At 41.2% G+C, this 18,286-nt stretch overlaps 1 protein-coding gene across 3 annotated transcripts in view; it reads right to left on the bottom strand.

The window, feature by feature from the left end:
* Positions 1-18,286, bottom strand: part of STXBP4 (syntaxin binding protein 4) — a 64,578-nt gene that overhangs the window by 6,031 nt on the left and 40,261 nt on the right. For all 3 annotated transcript variants that reach the window (XM_057368811.1, XM_057368812.1, XM_057368810.1), the window contains one exon: positions 9,439-9,496. In XM_057368811.1, the coding sequence (XP_057224794.1) occupies positions 9,439-9,496 (58 nt within the window). The remainder of the gene's footprint in view (positions 1-9,438; positions 9,497-18,286) is intronic.

The raw sequence follows: 18,286 nt of genomic DNA, 5'->3' as shown, positions 1-18,286 counted from the left end.
ATTTACTGGTTTGCAGAACATTCTTGTATTAGAAATACATCCTCTCTGATTTGGGTGTTAGGGCCAGCAATAAAAAGTGAGAGGGAGCCCAAATCTACCTCTGGGTTTTGCTTTATTGATGCAACTGGTTTGAATATTAAAGGGATGCCTGGAAAGCCAGCATGACAAAGTTTAAATGTGCAACGTTTTCCATTTGCAAGTGTTCCCGTTCAAAAGTCTAATTGAACATTTTCAGAGCAATTAGCAACACTTAAAAGATTTTTAGGTTTTCAAACAAATCACTGTTATCGGAGGGCAGCCAAATTTATTGTTAGGAAACAGAAACATTTGATCTGGAAATATGTCAGTAGATTAGTCTGTCTTTTTAACATTAGCAAACTGCAGGACAAATTTCAGAGCTTGGGAAAACAAAACATGAGAACAGAGGGATGTTTTGGCAAAGAATTAGCAGTGGATTATTTCAAATGCCATTATAATTACTCTCCTTATGGCTCTTCCTCCTTCACAAGAAAATTATTTCTTTTAAAGCGACAACCTCAGACAATCTTGTAAGGAAATAATAACGCAAAGAAAAATTCAGAGAAAGAYTAATGGAAAATATATCTGCACCTTTTCTTTTGGATTTTAAGCATTATCAAGAMATGTTTTTCACCTTAAATTGTGCTCCCCAGCCAGGGCCARACTCTGGAGCCTGAAAGGGAATTGKGMAGYCTTGCAGACAGCACAAGSTCCCAGTGCAGGATGCTGAGCTACAAACCCATCATGCAGCATTTTTGGAMGTTGGGATTTATCCCCTTTTGACATGGRATGACATTCAGAACACATGGATCARTGTTCCAGCTGCACCAGGGCTCCTGTGCTTTAACAGGAGCGATCTTGTGCAAAACCCCTTTGTTTGAGATCAGCTCAGGAGAGGAAATGTGGCCTTAAGCAATCAAACTCTCCTAATAATAGGGACCAAAAAGGATTTGGTTGTACTGGAACTTAAAAACAAATTCTGGCCTCAGATGAGCCCTGTTCCTCTCTACCCAACYAAGTATGGAAGATGAAACTCTGCTTGTGTAAAACAGCAAAACCCCGAGTTTTCCTCCTTAATGAGCATGCTCCACAAACTAAATCCATGTAATCCATGGTAGTAATTTTGCTAAACTTTTAATCTGCCCTTACTTTTTGATTTCCCAATCTTCACCAGCCCTTTAACACACACCAGTGCCCAGCTGAAGAGTGTTGATGCTTGCTGGAGCTGCTCCTGGGCTTTACAAAACCTCTGCAAAGCCCCCAGTGCTGCTGAGAACCCAAACCAGAGGCACTGCACCCTCTGAGAGCTTCACCCTTCACAGCTTTCACTGCTGGTAGTGAAATGAGCACTAAAAATGCAGCAAACAGCATGCTGGATATGATACAAGGGGTTGAAGGGGACGTGCTCTACACAGAAATAAATTCCACGCTGTGCTTTGGTAGTTTTTAGATGCATCTCGCAGTGGGAAGGTTTGGAGCTCCTGTAAAAGGAGAGTGTACCAGCTGCCAGAGGATCAGGAATGCTGAGATTCCACATCCCCTCCTTGCTGCTGGCATGCAGCCCCTGGGCACTGCTGGCTCATAGGCCAAGAAGGGCCAGAAGAACAGGAAAAGAAAGAACAATGCCCTTGAATGAAGATCCTGAAACTTAATCCTTCGTGCTGAGCTCTGTGTTGCTCTGTGCTGGACTCCACAAGGTTTCACAAGATCTGCTTGAATTATTGCCTTTGTCTTTTGTTTCCAGGCCTTTCTGTTCCTGTTCCCTTTGCTTTGCAAGGATCCTTTTTCCCTTTCAAACCYGCTGTCCCAAATTTCACACCTTAGAGAAGGCTCTCAGCTCTTATTTGACTCATGCTGCTCTAAAACAACTCTCTTGAGCCATGGTTAATATTCCTTGTGCGTGTTTGGAAATGGTGCATAATTAGAAAACATTCCATCAAACATAGATCCTGCACAAAATGGAGCTGTACCARCACCTTGAGAACCTTCACATGCTGGCAGGGAGAGGCAGAATCCCCTTCCCCATCAGAGCAGAGGCAATGGRGCACCTACAGGAGCTCCTGCAGGCAGCCCATGGCATGATGGCACCAGCTGACAGTCACAGCCAGGCTCCCTCCATGGCTGTAGAATTTAGGTAAATACAGCAGCATTTGGCAAGCAGGATGGTCAAAATGCTGGAAGTGGGCAAATTCTGCTGCCCTCAAACCTCCACCTGACAYTGCTTCTAAACCACTCTGTAATTCCATTAAATACAATGTGGAGCTGTTGGTGCTGCACTCACACCTTTTAGGAATGCACTTCCAACATGAATTATTTCTCAGCTTTTCAGAGCAGTGMTTTTAGCACTCTGCTGTTGCCCCTYRTGGATTTAAACTTGGTATTCATTTTCTGTTTCTTCAGCTCTTGGTACCAGCCAAGGTGTGTCATGGCTGGAATCCCCTTTGGAAAGGCCAGTGGTCAAAAAGCAGATATTAAATATGGTCAAGCAATGGAAAACTTGATATTTTGGAGAGCAAATGCTGGGAGGATCTGCAAGGAATAGCTTAWTCTRAGCWGTAACTAAAGCATTTTAATTTAGGGGGCAAGCAATTAGAGCAAAACAAAACAACTGAGTGACATTACTGCAAGTATAATCAATCAATCAATCAATCCTGAGAGCATCTAAGGATGACAGTTTCCAGACATGAATCCTAAAGGCAGTTTGGGAAGGGTTTYTGCACTGCTTTTATCAAGATCACATTATCTGAACTGAAACATTATTTTTTTTTTTTCTTTTTCCCTTTTCTGTTAAAATCGGTTTAAGCCCATGCCCTCTTTTGGGACATTTCAAAAGGAACACAGAACATTTCCCAGTACCCCAGGAGATGCTGGGCAGGTCCTGGAAGATGTCAGTGACCTTAATTTTACTGGCTGTAATAAGATCAAGAGCACTTGTCACCTCATGGAGCTGTGTCCTGCAGCAACAAAAATGTTTCTTGTATTTCCCTCAGGGATGGCAGATTTTGCTCGAGTATTAATTAAAGATTGAGGGATATAAAACAAAACCCCAGAAGACAGCCTTGCTATTTATTCCTTGATTAAACCGATTAAACCCTTGTCTGCTCAGAAAAATCTATGAGCCATTTCAGAGGGCAGTAATCAGCAGGAAGAAGATTTATCCAGCCAAACAGCGCGTGCTGCATCGTTAAAAACTGTCAACAACAAACAATCAGCCCGAACTAAAATCAAATCAGCAATAAGAGCAGCATCTGAGCCAAGGCTGGATCAGCCCTGAGGTTTGAGTGACAGCTCAGGCACTTCCCAGCCTGCAGCAGCACCTGAATSTGCCTCCCCCAGCAGCAAAGCTCTGCTTTAGAGCACAGTCAGTGCYAGTCCTGGCTCTGGGTGAGCTGCACAAACTCTGCAAATGCACCAGAGCACACTCAGAGCTGCTGGTTGAACCCTCTGACAAACAGTGCCTTTGCTCCAGATGAAGCACATCCTGAAAAACCTCGCTGTGTGCTTCCAACAGCCCTCCCACAACACAGAGAGCAAAATAATTTCATTTTTTTTGTATTTTCTCGCAGCAGAAACTTTATCAGCTGCCTTCTGCCATAGGACACAACCTGGACAGAGCATGCAATATCTGTGGAAGCTGAGAGAATGTTTCTCCATTTTGGTTCTTGATATTAAAAAACAAACAACCTCTCAGGGAAAAAAAAGATTGCCCAACCAAAAGCAGCTTAAGGTCTTAACATTCTTGTATTACAAGCTCATGTTATCATAAAATCCAATGCCAAGTTTCCTAGTTCTACATCTGAGATTATTTTCCTTATAGTCATGCAAAATGATTCCAGCRAAAATCAGAGAAACTGAACTCCAAAAATCCAAAAGAAACATGTCAGGACTACYCAAATTCACACGGGTACATTTGAARGTGTGTGAGCTGAGCTGAYGGATGGGGTCAGCTTTGGATCCTTTACGTTAGAGAGCAGTAATTAGTGCTCAGCCAATTTAAATATTGCCACTTCTTGTGACWATATAACTATTCTTCCTCTGTTTTCATTCAGGAGAATTTGAGGGTGACAGGTAAAAGGAAACGTTTTGCAAAGTAACCTCTATTTATTTTATTTTTTTGGTAACATGTAAAATGGGWAAGGCCCAAGTTTTAAGAGCTCTAAAGTAACTGCAGCTTTCCCTGAACTCGGTGGAACCATCCCTGCATGCCTCAAATTACCCATTCCTACCCACAGAGCATCAGAGTTAAGATGGGGACACCTACAATGATGATTTGATCACTGCTAATTTTGGTGCAAGTGCTTTCCAGGGAGCTGGAGCAGAGCTGGCACTGGATGCAGTCCAGGGGAATTGCAATTCCATGCTGAAATCAGAATGGTGATCACGGGTTTGCTCAGCTTGCTGCTCTGAGCTGACTGAAAATGAAGGGGAACAGGCAGAAGTTTACTCTGCATTGGGTCTGCTGTGATCCCAATTTTATTGATTTCTTCTAGGAAGGGCCACTGTGACCTGTGCTGAGATAACCTGCAGATAACCAGGATATTGTAACACAGCAGAGCATTCAGGAATGAGCTGAACACACCTCAGTGTGCTGAGGCTTGGGCCTTTCCTTTATAAAGCAGGASAAATGTGCAGAGCAAAGGAATAAATTTGTTTTTTTCAAGTTACCATGCAGCAAAGTAAATCAGCTGTGATTTATTTTCCCTTTATGATGATACCTTTAACTCCAGTGCTGTAAAAACACCAATGTTTACACTATGTAAGTTTTCCATCTATCACACACGCTCTGCTATTCTTAGCTCAGCTGTAAAATCATAAAGAGCTTCTGKGAATGCCCAGTTCTCAAGCAAGACCAAACAAAAGAGAATTTTATAGAATATCTAAGTACAATCTGCTTTCCAGGCAGAAACCTCATTTGTCAGGCATGATTTCAAAATTCACTACAAAACATTGTGTGTAGTTTTTATTAATCTGTATTTTATAGGTTTTGAATTTAGGCTTCTACTTAACCTGCAGCAAATTCTCTGCCTTCCAATGGAGGCACCTTCTTTGTCACACTGAAGCACACAGGAAACTTCTGATTTTGAGAWAAATTGCTGAAAGGTAACCCTAAAYGAAACATTACTGTTTCCCCCTTTTATAARATACAAAAAATCCCAGGCCCTAACACATCTAAGGGRRAAAAAAATCCCAAAAGTTTTAAAATATTTGGGAACTGCTACTTGTCTTTCATGAAAATTTAAGAGAAATGTTCTTGAGGGAAATAGCTGTTAACGTGGAATATTTGGTATCTAGTCCTATTAAAATGCTTGAAAAAGAGTGTTTACAGGGGCCAAACCCACAGCTGGTCCTTCCAAACCCCATACATATGCAAGGAGTGGGTGGCAGTGGGAGGGAGAATAGCAAGGCCCTTCCTAATTTTAGGTGCCAGCCTCATGCTACAGAGCTGCCATATGTGAAAGGTGAACACAGTGGGAGGGTGGAAGAGGAACTGGATGGGTTTTCTGGGGAGAAACAAGCGTGTCCCAGCTATGGGGTTTTGTGCTGTTGCTGTGTGGTTCCAAATTAGCAGGATGCAGGCATTAATGAGCAGATATGGTGCCTCATTGGGAGGGCAACTCTGCACTGACTCTTTCTCCTGYTTGAAAATCAAACCCAGAAATTCCCAATTCACAAAATCAATTCAATGAACAGATAGTGTTCACACTGCTGGATTTTGGTGCTGGAGCATACAGCAAAAGTGAGATTTTGTTCTAGTGGTGGTTACAACACATGGTGAACTCATTCAACACCTAAACTAACTCTGGGAAAAACCAGCCACATGAAAACTTTAAAAGGAGTTGAAGAACAAGATGGTCTTTCTCCTATTTACAGAACTTTTCCCATCCCAATGCCTCCCAGCTGACTGGGAAGGGCTCTCACACTCATCTGGGTGTAGGTGATACTTTATCAGGGCCCATTAGCTCCCTGTGTTTCTGGGATTTATGGATAAAATGCCTGTTTGGGGCAGGAATTTCTATTAATAAATCAGAAATTTAAAAAATGCCTTAATCAATCATCTAATAAATACAATTAATTAATTAACTTCTTTACCTTATTATGTGGGATCTCTTCAATACACTGGTCCTTCAAGCTCAAGACAGAAAAAGGGGGGAGGACCCACTGGAGGGTGACCAAGATGATGAGAGGGTGGGAGAACTTGGCCAATGAAGAAATGTYRAAGGAATTGGGTTTGTKCAGCCCCTCTCCTCATAGAGATGYTGGGCACAGACAAGAAGCAATGGGCACAGRCKGCTTCAGGGGATTAACAAAATATTCTTCACTGGGAGAACAACTAAATGTTGGAATGGGATACMCAGCCAGCATAAAAATTCTGAAATTCCAAATGGAAATTGGTGAGGAAACAGTGCTGTGCTTCTCTTGGTGGTGTATGAATGACTKGGGGCATYGCTACACAAAAATACAACAGTGCTTGTATTCTCTGCTGTTTTAAAGTACACCAGCTTATCTTAAAACAGCTCTGAGCCCAAATKCCACCTTTGCTGCCTGACAGGGGAAAAGTGACATTTGCAGTGAAGCTGATCCCTATCTACTGGTGAAGCTTCTGTCCTTCTGATAACTGTGAATTTATTTTGTATTAGTAAGACACTTGAACTTGGTTTTTTTTCCCAGTGCACACCGAGCTGTGACTCAGCCAGGCTTCCATTCCAGTTTGCTGTTCTATGGCACAATGGAACAAATTGTGGTACAAATGCCCAGCCCAGGCCCAGATCACTTTTTAGCAGCCTAAAAGGAGCTTCTCACACTCACAGCACTTGGTGACCAATCCTGACAACCTCCTTGACTGAAAATAATTTACTGAGGCTGCAATGATTTGCTGAATAAAAATGGTGATTTCCAAACCTGTGCTAAGGTCAGGATTCATGGACAAGATGAAGCTTTCCCTGGCAGGGATGGGGAGCTGCTCAGCCCCATGTCAATGTTTTATTCATGTCACTTGTTCACAGAAGTGGGTTTCACTTCAGTGTGTAACACAAGCCAGCTGGTTTGCTTCTTTTAAACTCTGATTTCTCATGCACCTCAGATTGCTACACCCCTTCAGAGATATTTATGGAAATTTCACAGCAAGCTGTCTCAAGCTTATGTGCTATTAAGATTCCATTCTGGGGTGTTTACTGCATTAGATTTATAATGTATAGATTTATGGGCTCAGCTACTTGATGGCCCAATAAAGCGTGTTGGAACTGAAGGCAACTGCTAATTAAAATAATATTTGATTATCCTTAGCATATTGAAAAGCTGCTGTGGGTTTAAACAAAGCCATTGCAGCTTCTCTACATCCTCACAGCCTCACTGCAGAGTAAGAAAAATCGCAATTCACTTGTAGGATCAGTTCAATTGGGGTCCCACTTTGGGAATCCTAATATGTTTTCCTATTTGTATCCAAGGAAGTGGGCTAGTGTTGAAACACTCTTAAGCCCCTCGTGGCTTGGGCTGGGCTAAAAATGAATGAAAGGATTCTAAAATAGAATAAAAGGATTGACATTCACAGCCAAAGGGAACAAGAAGGTTACAGCATTAGTACCGGGGCTGTGAAGTATCAACTATTCTGATAATCCCCATTTAAACAATTAAGATTAAATCCTACTGGAAAGGATCAGCTGATAAAATGCCCCTCCAGATTACTTCCTCTGAGAAAAAGGGTATTTTCAGTGTTGGTTTTCACCCTGAAATCTCCACCATTTGATGTCAGAAACAAGGGACTCRTTCTCCAAACAGTTAACTGAGAGCTGATTTCATCCACCCTGCACAGAGTAGTAAGAGGTCTGGATTGCCAGGCATGTAAACAGCCTGCCTTACCCTCTGCAGAGGCATTTGCAAACTGTGATGAAAGCAAACGAAGGAAATGGTTAAAAATAATATTAATTACCGTGACGTGTTATTGAAGGGCTCAGTTAATTCCCTTCTAATGAGCTGCGTGAAGAGCTCCAGCACCACTGAGGGTGGTGACTCCACTCTGTAAAGTTTTTAGCCAGTGGTCATAAAGGGTGATTTCAGGGTGATTTCACACCCTTCTCTGCAATTAAAAGGATAAATTTGCCTTGCCTGCCACGCAGAACTTTTCAGAGCAGGTTACAGAAGGTAACAGCAATGGAAAACCTGGGCACTATCACCAGGAGTCACTGACAACGAGATCTGCAAAAATTCCTAAGAAAGCTTTTCATGGGAACTCCTGAGCCCTGATCTGYAGTTTCAGCAGGTGGGGATAAGATGCAGAACATCTGATGCTTTCTGCAAATTAGGCTTGCACCCCTAGAGTGGCTGAGATTCCAGTGTTGCTAATAAGCATCTGCTTGTCACATCTGCAATGCTTCACATCCCAGAGCTCAGAGAGAAATGTCTGCACACATCCAGCACATCCAGCTTTCTGCTGAGTCACTGAGATGTGTCTCTGGGTGAGAAACACAGGAACAAACCCAAAGAAATGTCAAGAATGTGACATTTCTTCTATTCTGATTCTAAATTTTATTTGCTGGTATTGATAATGCTGTCTTCAAGCTCAGTTTCCAGGTGCACAGGTACAAACCCAGAGAAAAATCCAGCATCCACCTCAACTTCCCAACTGTCCTAGGAAGGCTCCCTGCAAGAACAGACAGAGCCCAAGGGAACAGGGCTCTGTTTTAATGGTTGCTTTTATATTTATTTCCATTGCTATGAAATTGACTTTTAATTCACTTTCATTTCCTAAGCTATTTTCCTACATTTTTTTTTCTTTTTTGTATAAACCTCATGTAGTAACCTACATCTGTCTGAAAATAAAAGGCAGCCTTTGATTAGAGCTGGAATGCAGGATCATATACAGTGTGTTTAGAAACCTCTGCAGAAAAAAACCCATGTCTGCTTTAATATATCTCGCTCGAGGCAGCACGGGGTGAGGCAAGGACAACCGAGCAGTGTGCTTAAAAAAAAGGGAATAAAAAACCCCAATCCTGCTTTTCTTGGCCAGTTAATGCATCAAATTCAGTGTTATTTACGTGACTTTTGGAAGAGTTTGGGATAAAAGTAATTTATTTGCTGGCTTTCCTCTCTTTTGGGTGACTGCAGAAATCCACCTGCAAGACCCTGTGTTTCTGTGCCTGTAAGAATTAACCAACGTGGGGATTTCAGCAGCTAGAATAACTTGCTATTAATTAGATCATGATAGTTATGAATTGAAGATGAATTGTATTTTTCACCATTTTCTTCAATCTTTTATAGGAACAATAAACTACTACACACAGTAATTTTCACTATAYTCTAGAAAAAACAGCATCCAGTACAATGTGCTAAAATTTTTTCCATTAATTCTAGGATTGAAAATGTGTTTAGTTTGATGGGCTTYTACTTCAACTCTGACCCAGAGTTTTCCCCAGAACTACTCACTTGATAAAATATTTGATTCCATCAGCTGTGTAAGCTTCTTCCCATCCATAAGGCAGACCTAGGAGGAGATAAAGAAAATAAATCTCTCGAAGCTCAAGTGACAAAGAGAACACAGTTTGCAGACAGTTTAGGTTAGAATGCTGTAATTTCAAACCATGTCAYCAAAAGATGATAAATTAATTCCTGCTTTTGTAGCAGGTAATAATATAAACAGTACAATTTAACAAATACTCGCTGTGCCACAAAGCTGCTGCTTTGGTGATTTGATGAGACATTTATAACTGGATGATACTTTTGGATAMGTATCATTTGATGACACTTCTCTTACTAGAATGATGAGTAATGCTTTTAGTAGGGTACTAAACTATATTCCTTTAAAAAATAAATTTTCCTAGCCAATCTTTACCTTTTAAATTACTATTTGTGCAAAATGAACTCTTTGTAGGGTCTGAAAAGTGCTGGAGAAAGAAGCATCAGTCACTGTAAAAATGCTCCTGCTTTTGTGATGCTGTACTGTGAAGTAGATAATGGCAAGTGCAAGGTCCTGAAAAACTGCTATTTTTTGAGACAAGAAATATATATAAAATTTAAATATGCAAGAGAAATTGTTTTTGAAGTGTTTTGCCTGGAACTCATCTCGAAATGTTAGTGTCTTAGGAGTTAAACTATTTTTGTTCAAGTCCCAGTGTATCTGAAAGACCAGCTCATTAGAACCATCTGTGAGCCTGCTTTAGATTTAAAACTTTTATTTGGAAAATGTGCTGGACTGCACGCACCATCTGAGCTTTGAAAGCTGCTTCCTCCCAAGGACTGCCCTAACTGCATACTCTTCTTTTTTTAATTTCTTTTAAAATTTCTTTTATAATTTCTTTTTAATTTCTTTTTTTTTAATAGGCTGATTTTCTTCTCTTGCCACACCTTTGTCTCTAGAGTGAAGGTTCTTCTTAAAAATCTGGAGGAGAACTTCAGTTCTCCAATACAAACAGTTTATTCCAGTTACTGGCTCAGGACTGGGCACAGCAGAGCTGGCACAAACCTCCTGAGAAGGAATTATCCCTGTGGGCACCAAGTGAAGAGCAGCAGGTAACCAAAACTCCAAAATTCAGGAAGGGAACTCGAGGACTGGGAACTGGAACAGCTCCATGATCAGTCAGTACAGCGTGAAAATGAAAAAGCCTGTTGCATTGATTTTTTTTTTTTTTTTGCCTTTCACTTTTACCCCCATTAGTCACTTATCTCAGGCTCCTTCCCATTTTCAGTTTAGAACAGATCTATACAATCTGTTCCTCAAAACATGCCACCCACCACCTTTCAAAGAGAATAATCCACAGCCACTTCCCTTTGAACACAAGGGAGCTGCTGCGTAGCACTGCTCTGCCTATGGCTCCATTATGAAGGGAAAAAGAAAAGGATCTTTTGAGTTATAAATATGCTAGACATGCTCGCTGGCCCTTCCTTCCTCTCTCATGCAAGATGGATATCAGCATGGATATTTCCAGTGATTTAAATGGCAATGGGATCCATCCCCTGATTGCTCCCATCTGCCCTGGCCTCTCCTCGCTGCTGCACGAAGCATCCACGTCCAAAATAAATGACATTGGATTTGCTCAATTATGAGTGAAAGCCCAGCATCTGCTCTGTGCTCACATGGATCCCCTGCATCACCTGTTTCATTTATCAGTGATAATTACACTTTTTTTCACTAGTGATTTGATTAAAATGATGGCTTCTTTTCCCCTCCTAAACGAAGAACCGTACGTAGGTAGCAATAACTGATGCTCTGTATTCTTCCCTTACCCACTGAAAGCTTTGCTTTTCAAAAACACTGAATACATTTGTCACCTAGAAATGAAACTCTGGAGATCCCTGCCGAGCTTTATTTGCCTTTTTGACTTTGTGTGCATTAGATTGTATATCCTATCCGTTCTTCACACGCTTCCACGTTCCACCTACAGCTGCAGGTTTTTTTCAATGCTTTTATTTTCCACACTTTGTACTCGCTCTCCACCAGTTTTTCCACTGCTGTTCCCTTTATTACTTTCCTTCCCTTTCAGATTTGTACTTCTATTTCTTGCATTTCCCCTGGTAGCCAGGAGGCTCTCATGTTTTGCATCGTATTTCCCCAGACATCATCTCCACTTCCTCCGAGCTCGCTGTCTCCATGAATCATTCATAAGTTGATCCACTTCCTCCTGCTCTATTTTTTCACACCCTCCAGGGTCAGATTTGTTGTCTGTCCCAGGACTTGCTTTGAAAGGCTGTTAAGCTCTCACCTGGAGTAAATGGGAGGTAAAGGAGCTGAAAAAGTCAGAAAAACAGTCTGAAATATCCAGGATTTAGCCTACATAAACTCCAGCAATCTTAGTTTGCTGCATATTTATAATTTCTCGTGTGAACTGCTACAGTCTTTGATGAATCTTCATAAATAATAAATTTGGCTGCAGTTGTCTGCATAGATATGAGAAGAAATCACAGATTTACAACATTTAAAACCAGCTCGTTTCAGAAAACACAGGGCTTCTTACTACTCAAATATTGRATTGATTATTTACCTTCTGCAAGGTAAAGAAAAGGTAAAACAACAGAAGCAACTGTGCAGGCAACAGGARGAGCAATCTCCAGAGAGAGAGAGCACTTCAGTCAAAATACACAATAACCTGCCAGCACTCTGCTCTGAGTATATGCATTGAATTAGGGTTAATGCCAAGGAAATGCCTGTAATTCCCTGTGAAAAACCCAAACAAGGCACCAGCCCTGCTGTTTGTGTCCCATCAGGGTCCCTGGGGACTGCTCCTCCTTCCCTGAGATGCCTGCTGGGATAACCCAGCTCTGAAATTATATAAAGCTGGCAGGAAATGAAGCCCTGGGGCAGACAGAACCTTCCTGATCGCTGATAAGTGTGGAGCTCATCGATCTTTATCACCTCCTTGGCTTAACAGCACCAAAAACTGCACCAGCACTGACACTGAGAGTTCCAGAAAAAAAAAAAAAAAAAAGAGATGAGCATCAGGATTATAAACTTGTAGGAAGTGACAGACACTGGAAGGTTTTGCCTGCAGCTCCCAAGAGAGAATGTGTGTGCTCTGCCTCAGGAACACTGCACATGGCACCATCCCTCACATCCCTGAAGGAAAAAGGGGGAAATATGGGTAATTAGAGAAAAAGCCTGATTTTCCTTGGCAGTTATCAAACCTAGAAACTGCAGTGATGTAGTTGGGTAATTTTTTTTTCCCCTCAATAAGTTAGTTAACAATTATTAAAGCAAAAGAGAGAGCAGCAGATGAATGCAGCAAAGCAGACACCACAGCAGAACACTCGGCTGCCTCAAAAGTGAAGTTATTTCTTGAACACTGAAATGCTGCAGTCCAAAACCATCCTATCTTGCTTATTTTTTTGACAAAATTACTCAAACGAAATGAGAGATTTAGACACTATGTAAGAATTGTTTTAAAAAATGCACTGTACACTAGGATTCTATCCAGGTTCGGCCTATTTAGATGCTTTAAGATGAATATGGCCTCAAGTGCTTTATTTTGGCCCTGAGGCCAGAGTTCAAAACTCCTTTACACACAGCACCAAACATCTCTGCTGAATTTGGAAGGAGTCCTTGGGGCCAGCTGCCTGCCAGAGGTGCTAATCTCACCCCAAAGACTCTCCTGTGAAGCACAAACCAATTTCCAGCATTGTTCACACCTCTGGTAGCCACCACTGAAAGGATTTCTGGCTGCAATTCCCATCCTGCCAGGGGTGAACAGTCTGGATCTGGAATTAATATCAAGTCTCAAGCTTAAGGGATGTAGTATCTATCTGGAATTCCAAAATCACATTGTACAAGTGTTCTGTTTCACAAGGAACCATTCCTTGACCAACAGCAGAAATAAGGATGTCCTTTTTCCATATTCTGTTACCTAATATGACTTGTCCAGTTGTACATATCTTTTTTTGGGTATGGGCCAGATCATACCCTTTCTTTTATAAATATATTTATATATACATTTATTACATATTTATTATTTATATAACATTTATTACATTTTTATGTATAATATATATATATAATTTATCTGCATTTAATATCAGAGCCTCAAAAATGATGAGGTATTTTAAGAAACAGGAATTTCCCACTAAAAGGGTTTCTGATACAGAAGATCTGCTAAAGGACGTTAAAACCCGTTTCCTCTGTCACTTGAGAAATRTGGTTTTGAATTCTGATTTCTTTTCAACAGCCAATGATTTCAGCTCTTACCAACATTTAAACCTTCCTGATGTGCCCTCAATAATAAGGGAAAGGTTCAGATCCCCAATGCCTTTGGCTCTTCTGAGCTGTTCAGGCAATGCAGARGATGGARKGYTGAAGGTCTGATTTGCTGTTCTAAWTTCCTGGTTTTGGACTCTTGAGTGCTGCTGGAATCYGGGAATATCCCAGAGATGACACCAGAGGTATCCTGGTGTGACACCAGCAGAGGAATTTCTCTGTGAATTGMAGAATTTGACACAGCTAAAGCAAAAAATGTGGAGAAATACCCACCCTTGTCTGTCCTTGTGTTCAGTGGGGGGCAGGTACAAAATGGTCTTTTATTAGYTCAGATTATCAATAATATCAACTGTATTTTGCTGCTTTTTTGTGAATTAAATCATAAACACCCAAGTTCAGAAAAACAGCTTTCAGAAGTGAACATGCACTTCTGGCATTTGCTTCGTGTGTCACTTCAGATCATTTCAAGTGCTCTTCCCAAAACCAAATATGTTTCCTTTCACAAATAATACTCTGCTGAGGGGACATTCCATTCCTTTTTTTCTTTTTTTTTCACATATCAAATTCCATTTTAAAGAAGTTGTTCTTTTCTTTTGTTGTCGGTCACTTAATAAAACAAAGATGGACGCAGCAGTCTTCAAATGGAGACATCTGGGAAATGGTAGCAACTGAAATTTCTGCTAATTTGGAGTATGGCTGGCAGATCAGCCGGCCTCCCTTCAGTCTGTTCCTAGAAACCAGGCTTCAGGAACAATATTTGTCTTACTTTGGACCTTCAGGGCACGGTGAAAGATGAGCTTGTGTTTTCCTCCTGCCYATTAATCCTAACATATTGACCCATCTCTGTTGGCAAACTCATTAATCTTGGATTAAAACAATTGCAACTTAGGACGAGTTATTAAATAGCTTTTCATGCTGAAGGATTATATAAACAACTTTTAGATCTTTTTGGTTGTTCTGGAATTACAAATTGTTATAAATGTCTTTCTTCTATTCTAATACTTGTCTGTGAAAAGCTTAGTACAGTTAATTGGAAACAGTTTGAATACAACAGAAATTGCAATTTATGAACAATGACCAGTCAACCGACTAAAATTTAGGGAAATAAGAATGACCTCAAAGAGCCCATGTGGTCAGACATTAGTACAGACATTTTCTTCTCCTATCTAAAAAGAAAGGAAATCCAAAGTTAGAACAAACTCTGGCCAGGGTTAAGTTCTTCAGAAAGGAGTGAGAGCTATGGTCACCTGAGCAATGAGGTTCTTGCTCTGGGTCTTTAAGAAGGATAAAGAATTTCCTTTAAACTTGGGATTTGTGAGAACACATTATTGCTTCCACAGCTGACTGAGCACACTGCAAGTTACAAAGCAATTTTTGAGGATTATTTACCTAAATTAAATTGAAATTAATTTTGTTTATACCTGTAAATCTTCAGCTGCTGAAGAGAAGACAGGAAACACATCATCAACTCTCAAATTAGAGAACACTCCATCACTGGGGAATTTTACACCAATGCCTTGAAGGCTATAAAAGTTAAATTCAGGGAAGTAAGTACCCTCTGAAGGACATTCTTGGTCTGGATTGGTACAAGCCACTTCCAGCTAATGGAAAAGAATCTGGAATAACCCATTCTTGTTCCAGAAACACAAGGCTCTGCACACAGGGCATTCACCACTTGGTAATTAGGAATAACCTGAAATAACTCATTGCACGGCCCAAGAAATCATTTCTTTTCCCCCCAGTTTCCCTCYTTTCTTGCTCCCCTGATTCCTCTGCTCCGGAATTCATCCATCTCCTTTCCTTACTGGATCAAGTTCTCTTGTCAGCATCTATTGTGCTTTCCACCCACTTCCATCACTGTCAGCTCACATTGCTCGCTGACGCATGTGATCGTTAAACGCAAGTTTAATTAGGAAGCATTCATTGGTAACAAATTAAAATGACTGCCTAAAATTAGAATTGAGCAGAAATTGTCTGAGACTTAAAAAGCAATAGTATTACATGATATGCCTTTCTTGCTAAGTAATATATCTCACTTTTTTTGCACTGATGATGGAATTAAACTGCGCAAGGGGCTGGCACGAACCACCCACAATCGAGAGACAGAAGAACTCTGTGCTGAGTTCATCTCACAGAAGGACTGACCAAAGAAATACTTCTGCCTTTGGAAGCAAGAATTGTAAAAATACATCAGTTCCAGCCATCGTTTTAGCCTCATACAAAAAAGCCTGTAGCTACAAATAAGTAAAAAAAGGGACTTACAGGAAGATATGACTTTCAAGGTAGCATATTTTAGAAGTTCCTAAAATCTAGATAGATACCTTTCCTTTTTTGTTATAAATCCGCAGGTGAAAAAAAAAAAATACCAAGTGCCTCAATGTAGCATACTGAATTTTACCTGAAGTGTAAYGGTAAAATTTACAGGTAAAGGAAAATCTGTGTTACCAAACACARCACCCACAGCAATCACTAATGCAGGGCAAAAATCTCCCTCCTTAACCCCCAGTTAATGATCCTTGTGCCTCATGCCACCAGTTCTAGTCTGAGGCACACATACATTCTGTACCTCCTTTAGATCACCTTCATAAGCACCAAGCAATTATGTTTTCCTCTTGCAAATTCTCCTTAAAAAACACTTTTTAAAGAGCCTCATCTCTCCTTCTTGGCAATCAACTTCCCCTGTACCTCTTCCCATTTAAATTAACACACTTGTGCACCATAAATGTCTCAGGAGCTCTGCTGGCCCTCAGCTTCTCACTCCTACCTACTGAGAAGTGCAAAAATGTGACAAGTGCAGGAGCTGACAGCAAAGCCTTGGAGATGAGATGAGCCCTGATGGCTTCAGCACACTCAGATCCCCACAAAAGGCTGCTCATCCCSTTCCCCCATCAGCCCAAATCCACAGCTCCCAAAGGAAATGAGCTCAGCACTGCCAAAAGCACACACCCTGCTCTGGCTCAGCTCCACTGCAGGGTCATTTGGGGTTTGGGTACCTGGAGCAATGGCATGGGTGCTCCACTGCGGGGTCATTTGGGGTTTGGGCACCTGGAGCAATGGCATGGGTGTTCCACTGCGGGGTCATTTGGGGTTTGGGCACCTGGAGCAATGGCATGGGTGCTCCACTGTGGGGTCATTTGGGGTTTGGGCACCTGGAGCAATGGCACGGGTGTTCCACTGCGGGGTCATTTGGGGTTTGGGCACCTGGAGCAATGGCATGGGTGCTCCACTGTGGGGTCATTTGGGGTTTGGGCACCCGGAGTGGTGGCACAGTGTTCCCTGATCCCAGAGCCACAGGACACATTGGGGTACCCAGCTCTGCCCACAGCCAGCCCAGTAAATCTGAGCAATGCCAGATTTGGATCTGGGACTGATTCCTTCAGGCTCAATCCCTGTCTCAGCTTTTCTTCCTTTCAGACACTGATCTGGGGCTGAGATCAGCCCCTGCCTCCCCTGTGAATTCCCTCAGACTTGGGAGCAATTTGCATCTCCGTGCCACGGAATTTCAAAGTTTGTTTCCTCCCTTATGTCAAAACATCACGCTACAATGAAGGACTAATATATCACMATTTTAAGCATTGTGTCAACAGAAATTAATAGAGAGACAATTCAGGAAGTATTCACCATCCAGTAAATTGCTGAAACTGGAGAGTTTTCACTTCAGTCTCCATAGTTACCGAGAGCAAATACAACTTGGATGGGAAGAGGCACAAAGTCAATTATTTTTTTTCATAGAGGGGTCACAGTCTGAACTAAACAAGTCCATAGACTTTTAAAAGTCTGCTCTTTAATGAAGTTCTCCTTCAGAGATGCTGGAAATTATCCTAATGAGAGTGCACTAATCTTGTTAGGTCATCTGTATTTTAAGATATAATAATACCACTTGTTTTTTTTTCATTATTAAAATGTTTTGATTTGAAAGTCAGGACAGGCAGTGCCTATTCAAAAGCTGACTCATCTTTTCTCATTAAAGGTAAGTGAATGGAGAGAGAATAATTTGCTTTTCTAGCAGCAACAACAGAGTTCTGAAATCTAGGTCACATTAAAGAACTGTCTTGAAATACAAGCTTTARACACTGAATTGTGTTTTTGCTCGCTGTGAAACACAGGGATTAACGTGCATATCCCATCACCAATAAATCAGCATGCAACTTGCTCATAACTGATATTTAAGTATATTTTCTGATTTTATCAGGGTCTAAAATTATTCTGTCCTTATTAGTGTCAGCTTTTCTCTGGCTTCTCTGCTTGTCCGTAATTACTGTAATGTTCTGATTCTCRGACACCAAATTAAACAAGCAGGGTCTCGTTCCTGGGCCCTGTAACAACACCCACAAGAAAGAGCAGTTAGGTGAAAACAATGTCATTCYTCACTCACACTCAGCAAAACGTGGGTTTAGTCCAAGGAAGGGGGGTTTGGGGATAATTCTGGATTTAAAACCCCTTTAAACGGACCTTTCTTTGAATTGCCACTGAAAAGCAGGATTAGAATTTTGTAAGAACTTGACTAACTGGATCAAATGTCTAAAAGAAACAGGGTGCAGCTGAATAAAGACAACAGCTAAGAGTGGTACCCGAGGTGTGGATAATGAGCTG

This window comes from Malurus melanocephalus, unplaced genomic scaffold, assembly GCF_030028575.1.
Source record: "Malurus melanocephalus ecotype Western Australia unplaced genomic scaffold, MMel_1.1 scaffold_98, whole genome shotgun sequence".
NCBI lineage: Eukaryota > Metazoa > Chordata > Aves > Passeriformes > Maluridae > Malurus > Malurus melanocephalus.
The sequence above is the reverse complement of the archived record's forward strand: the minus strand, read 5'-3'. Positions and strand labels throughout refer to the sequence as shown.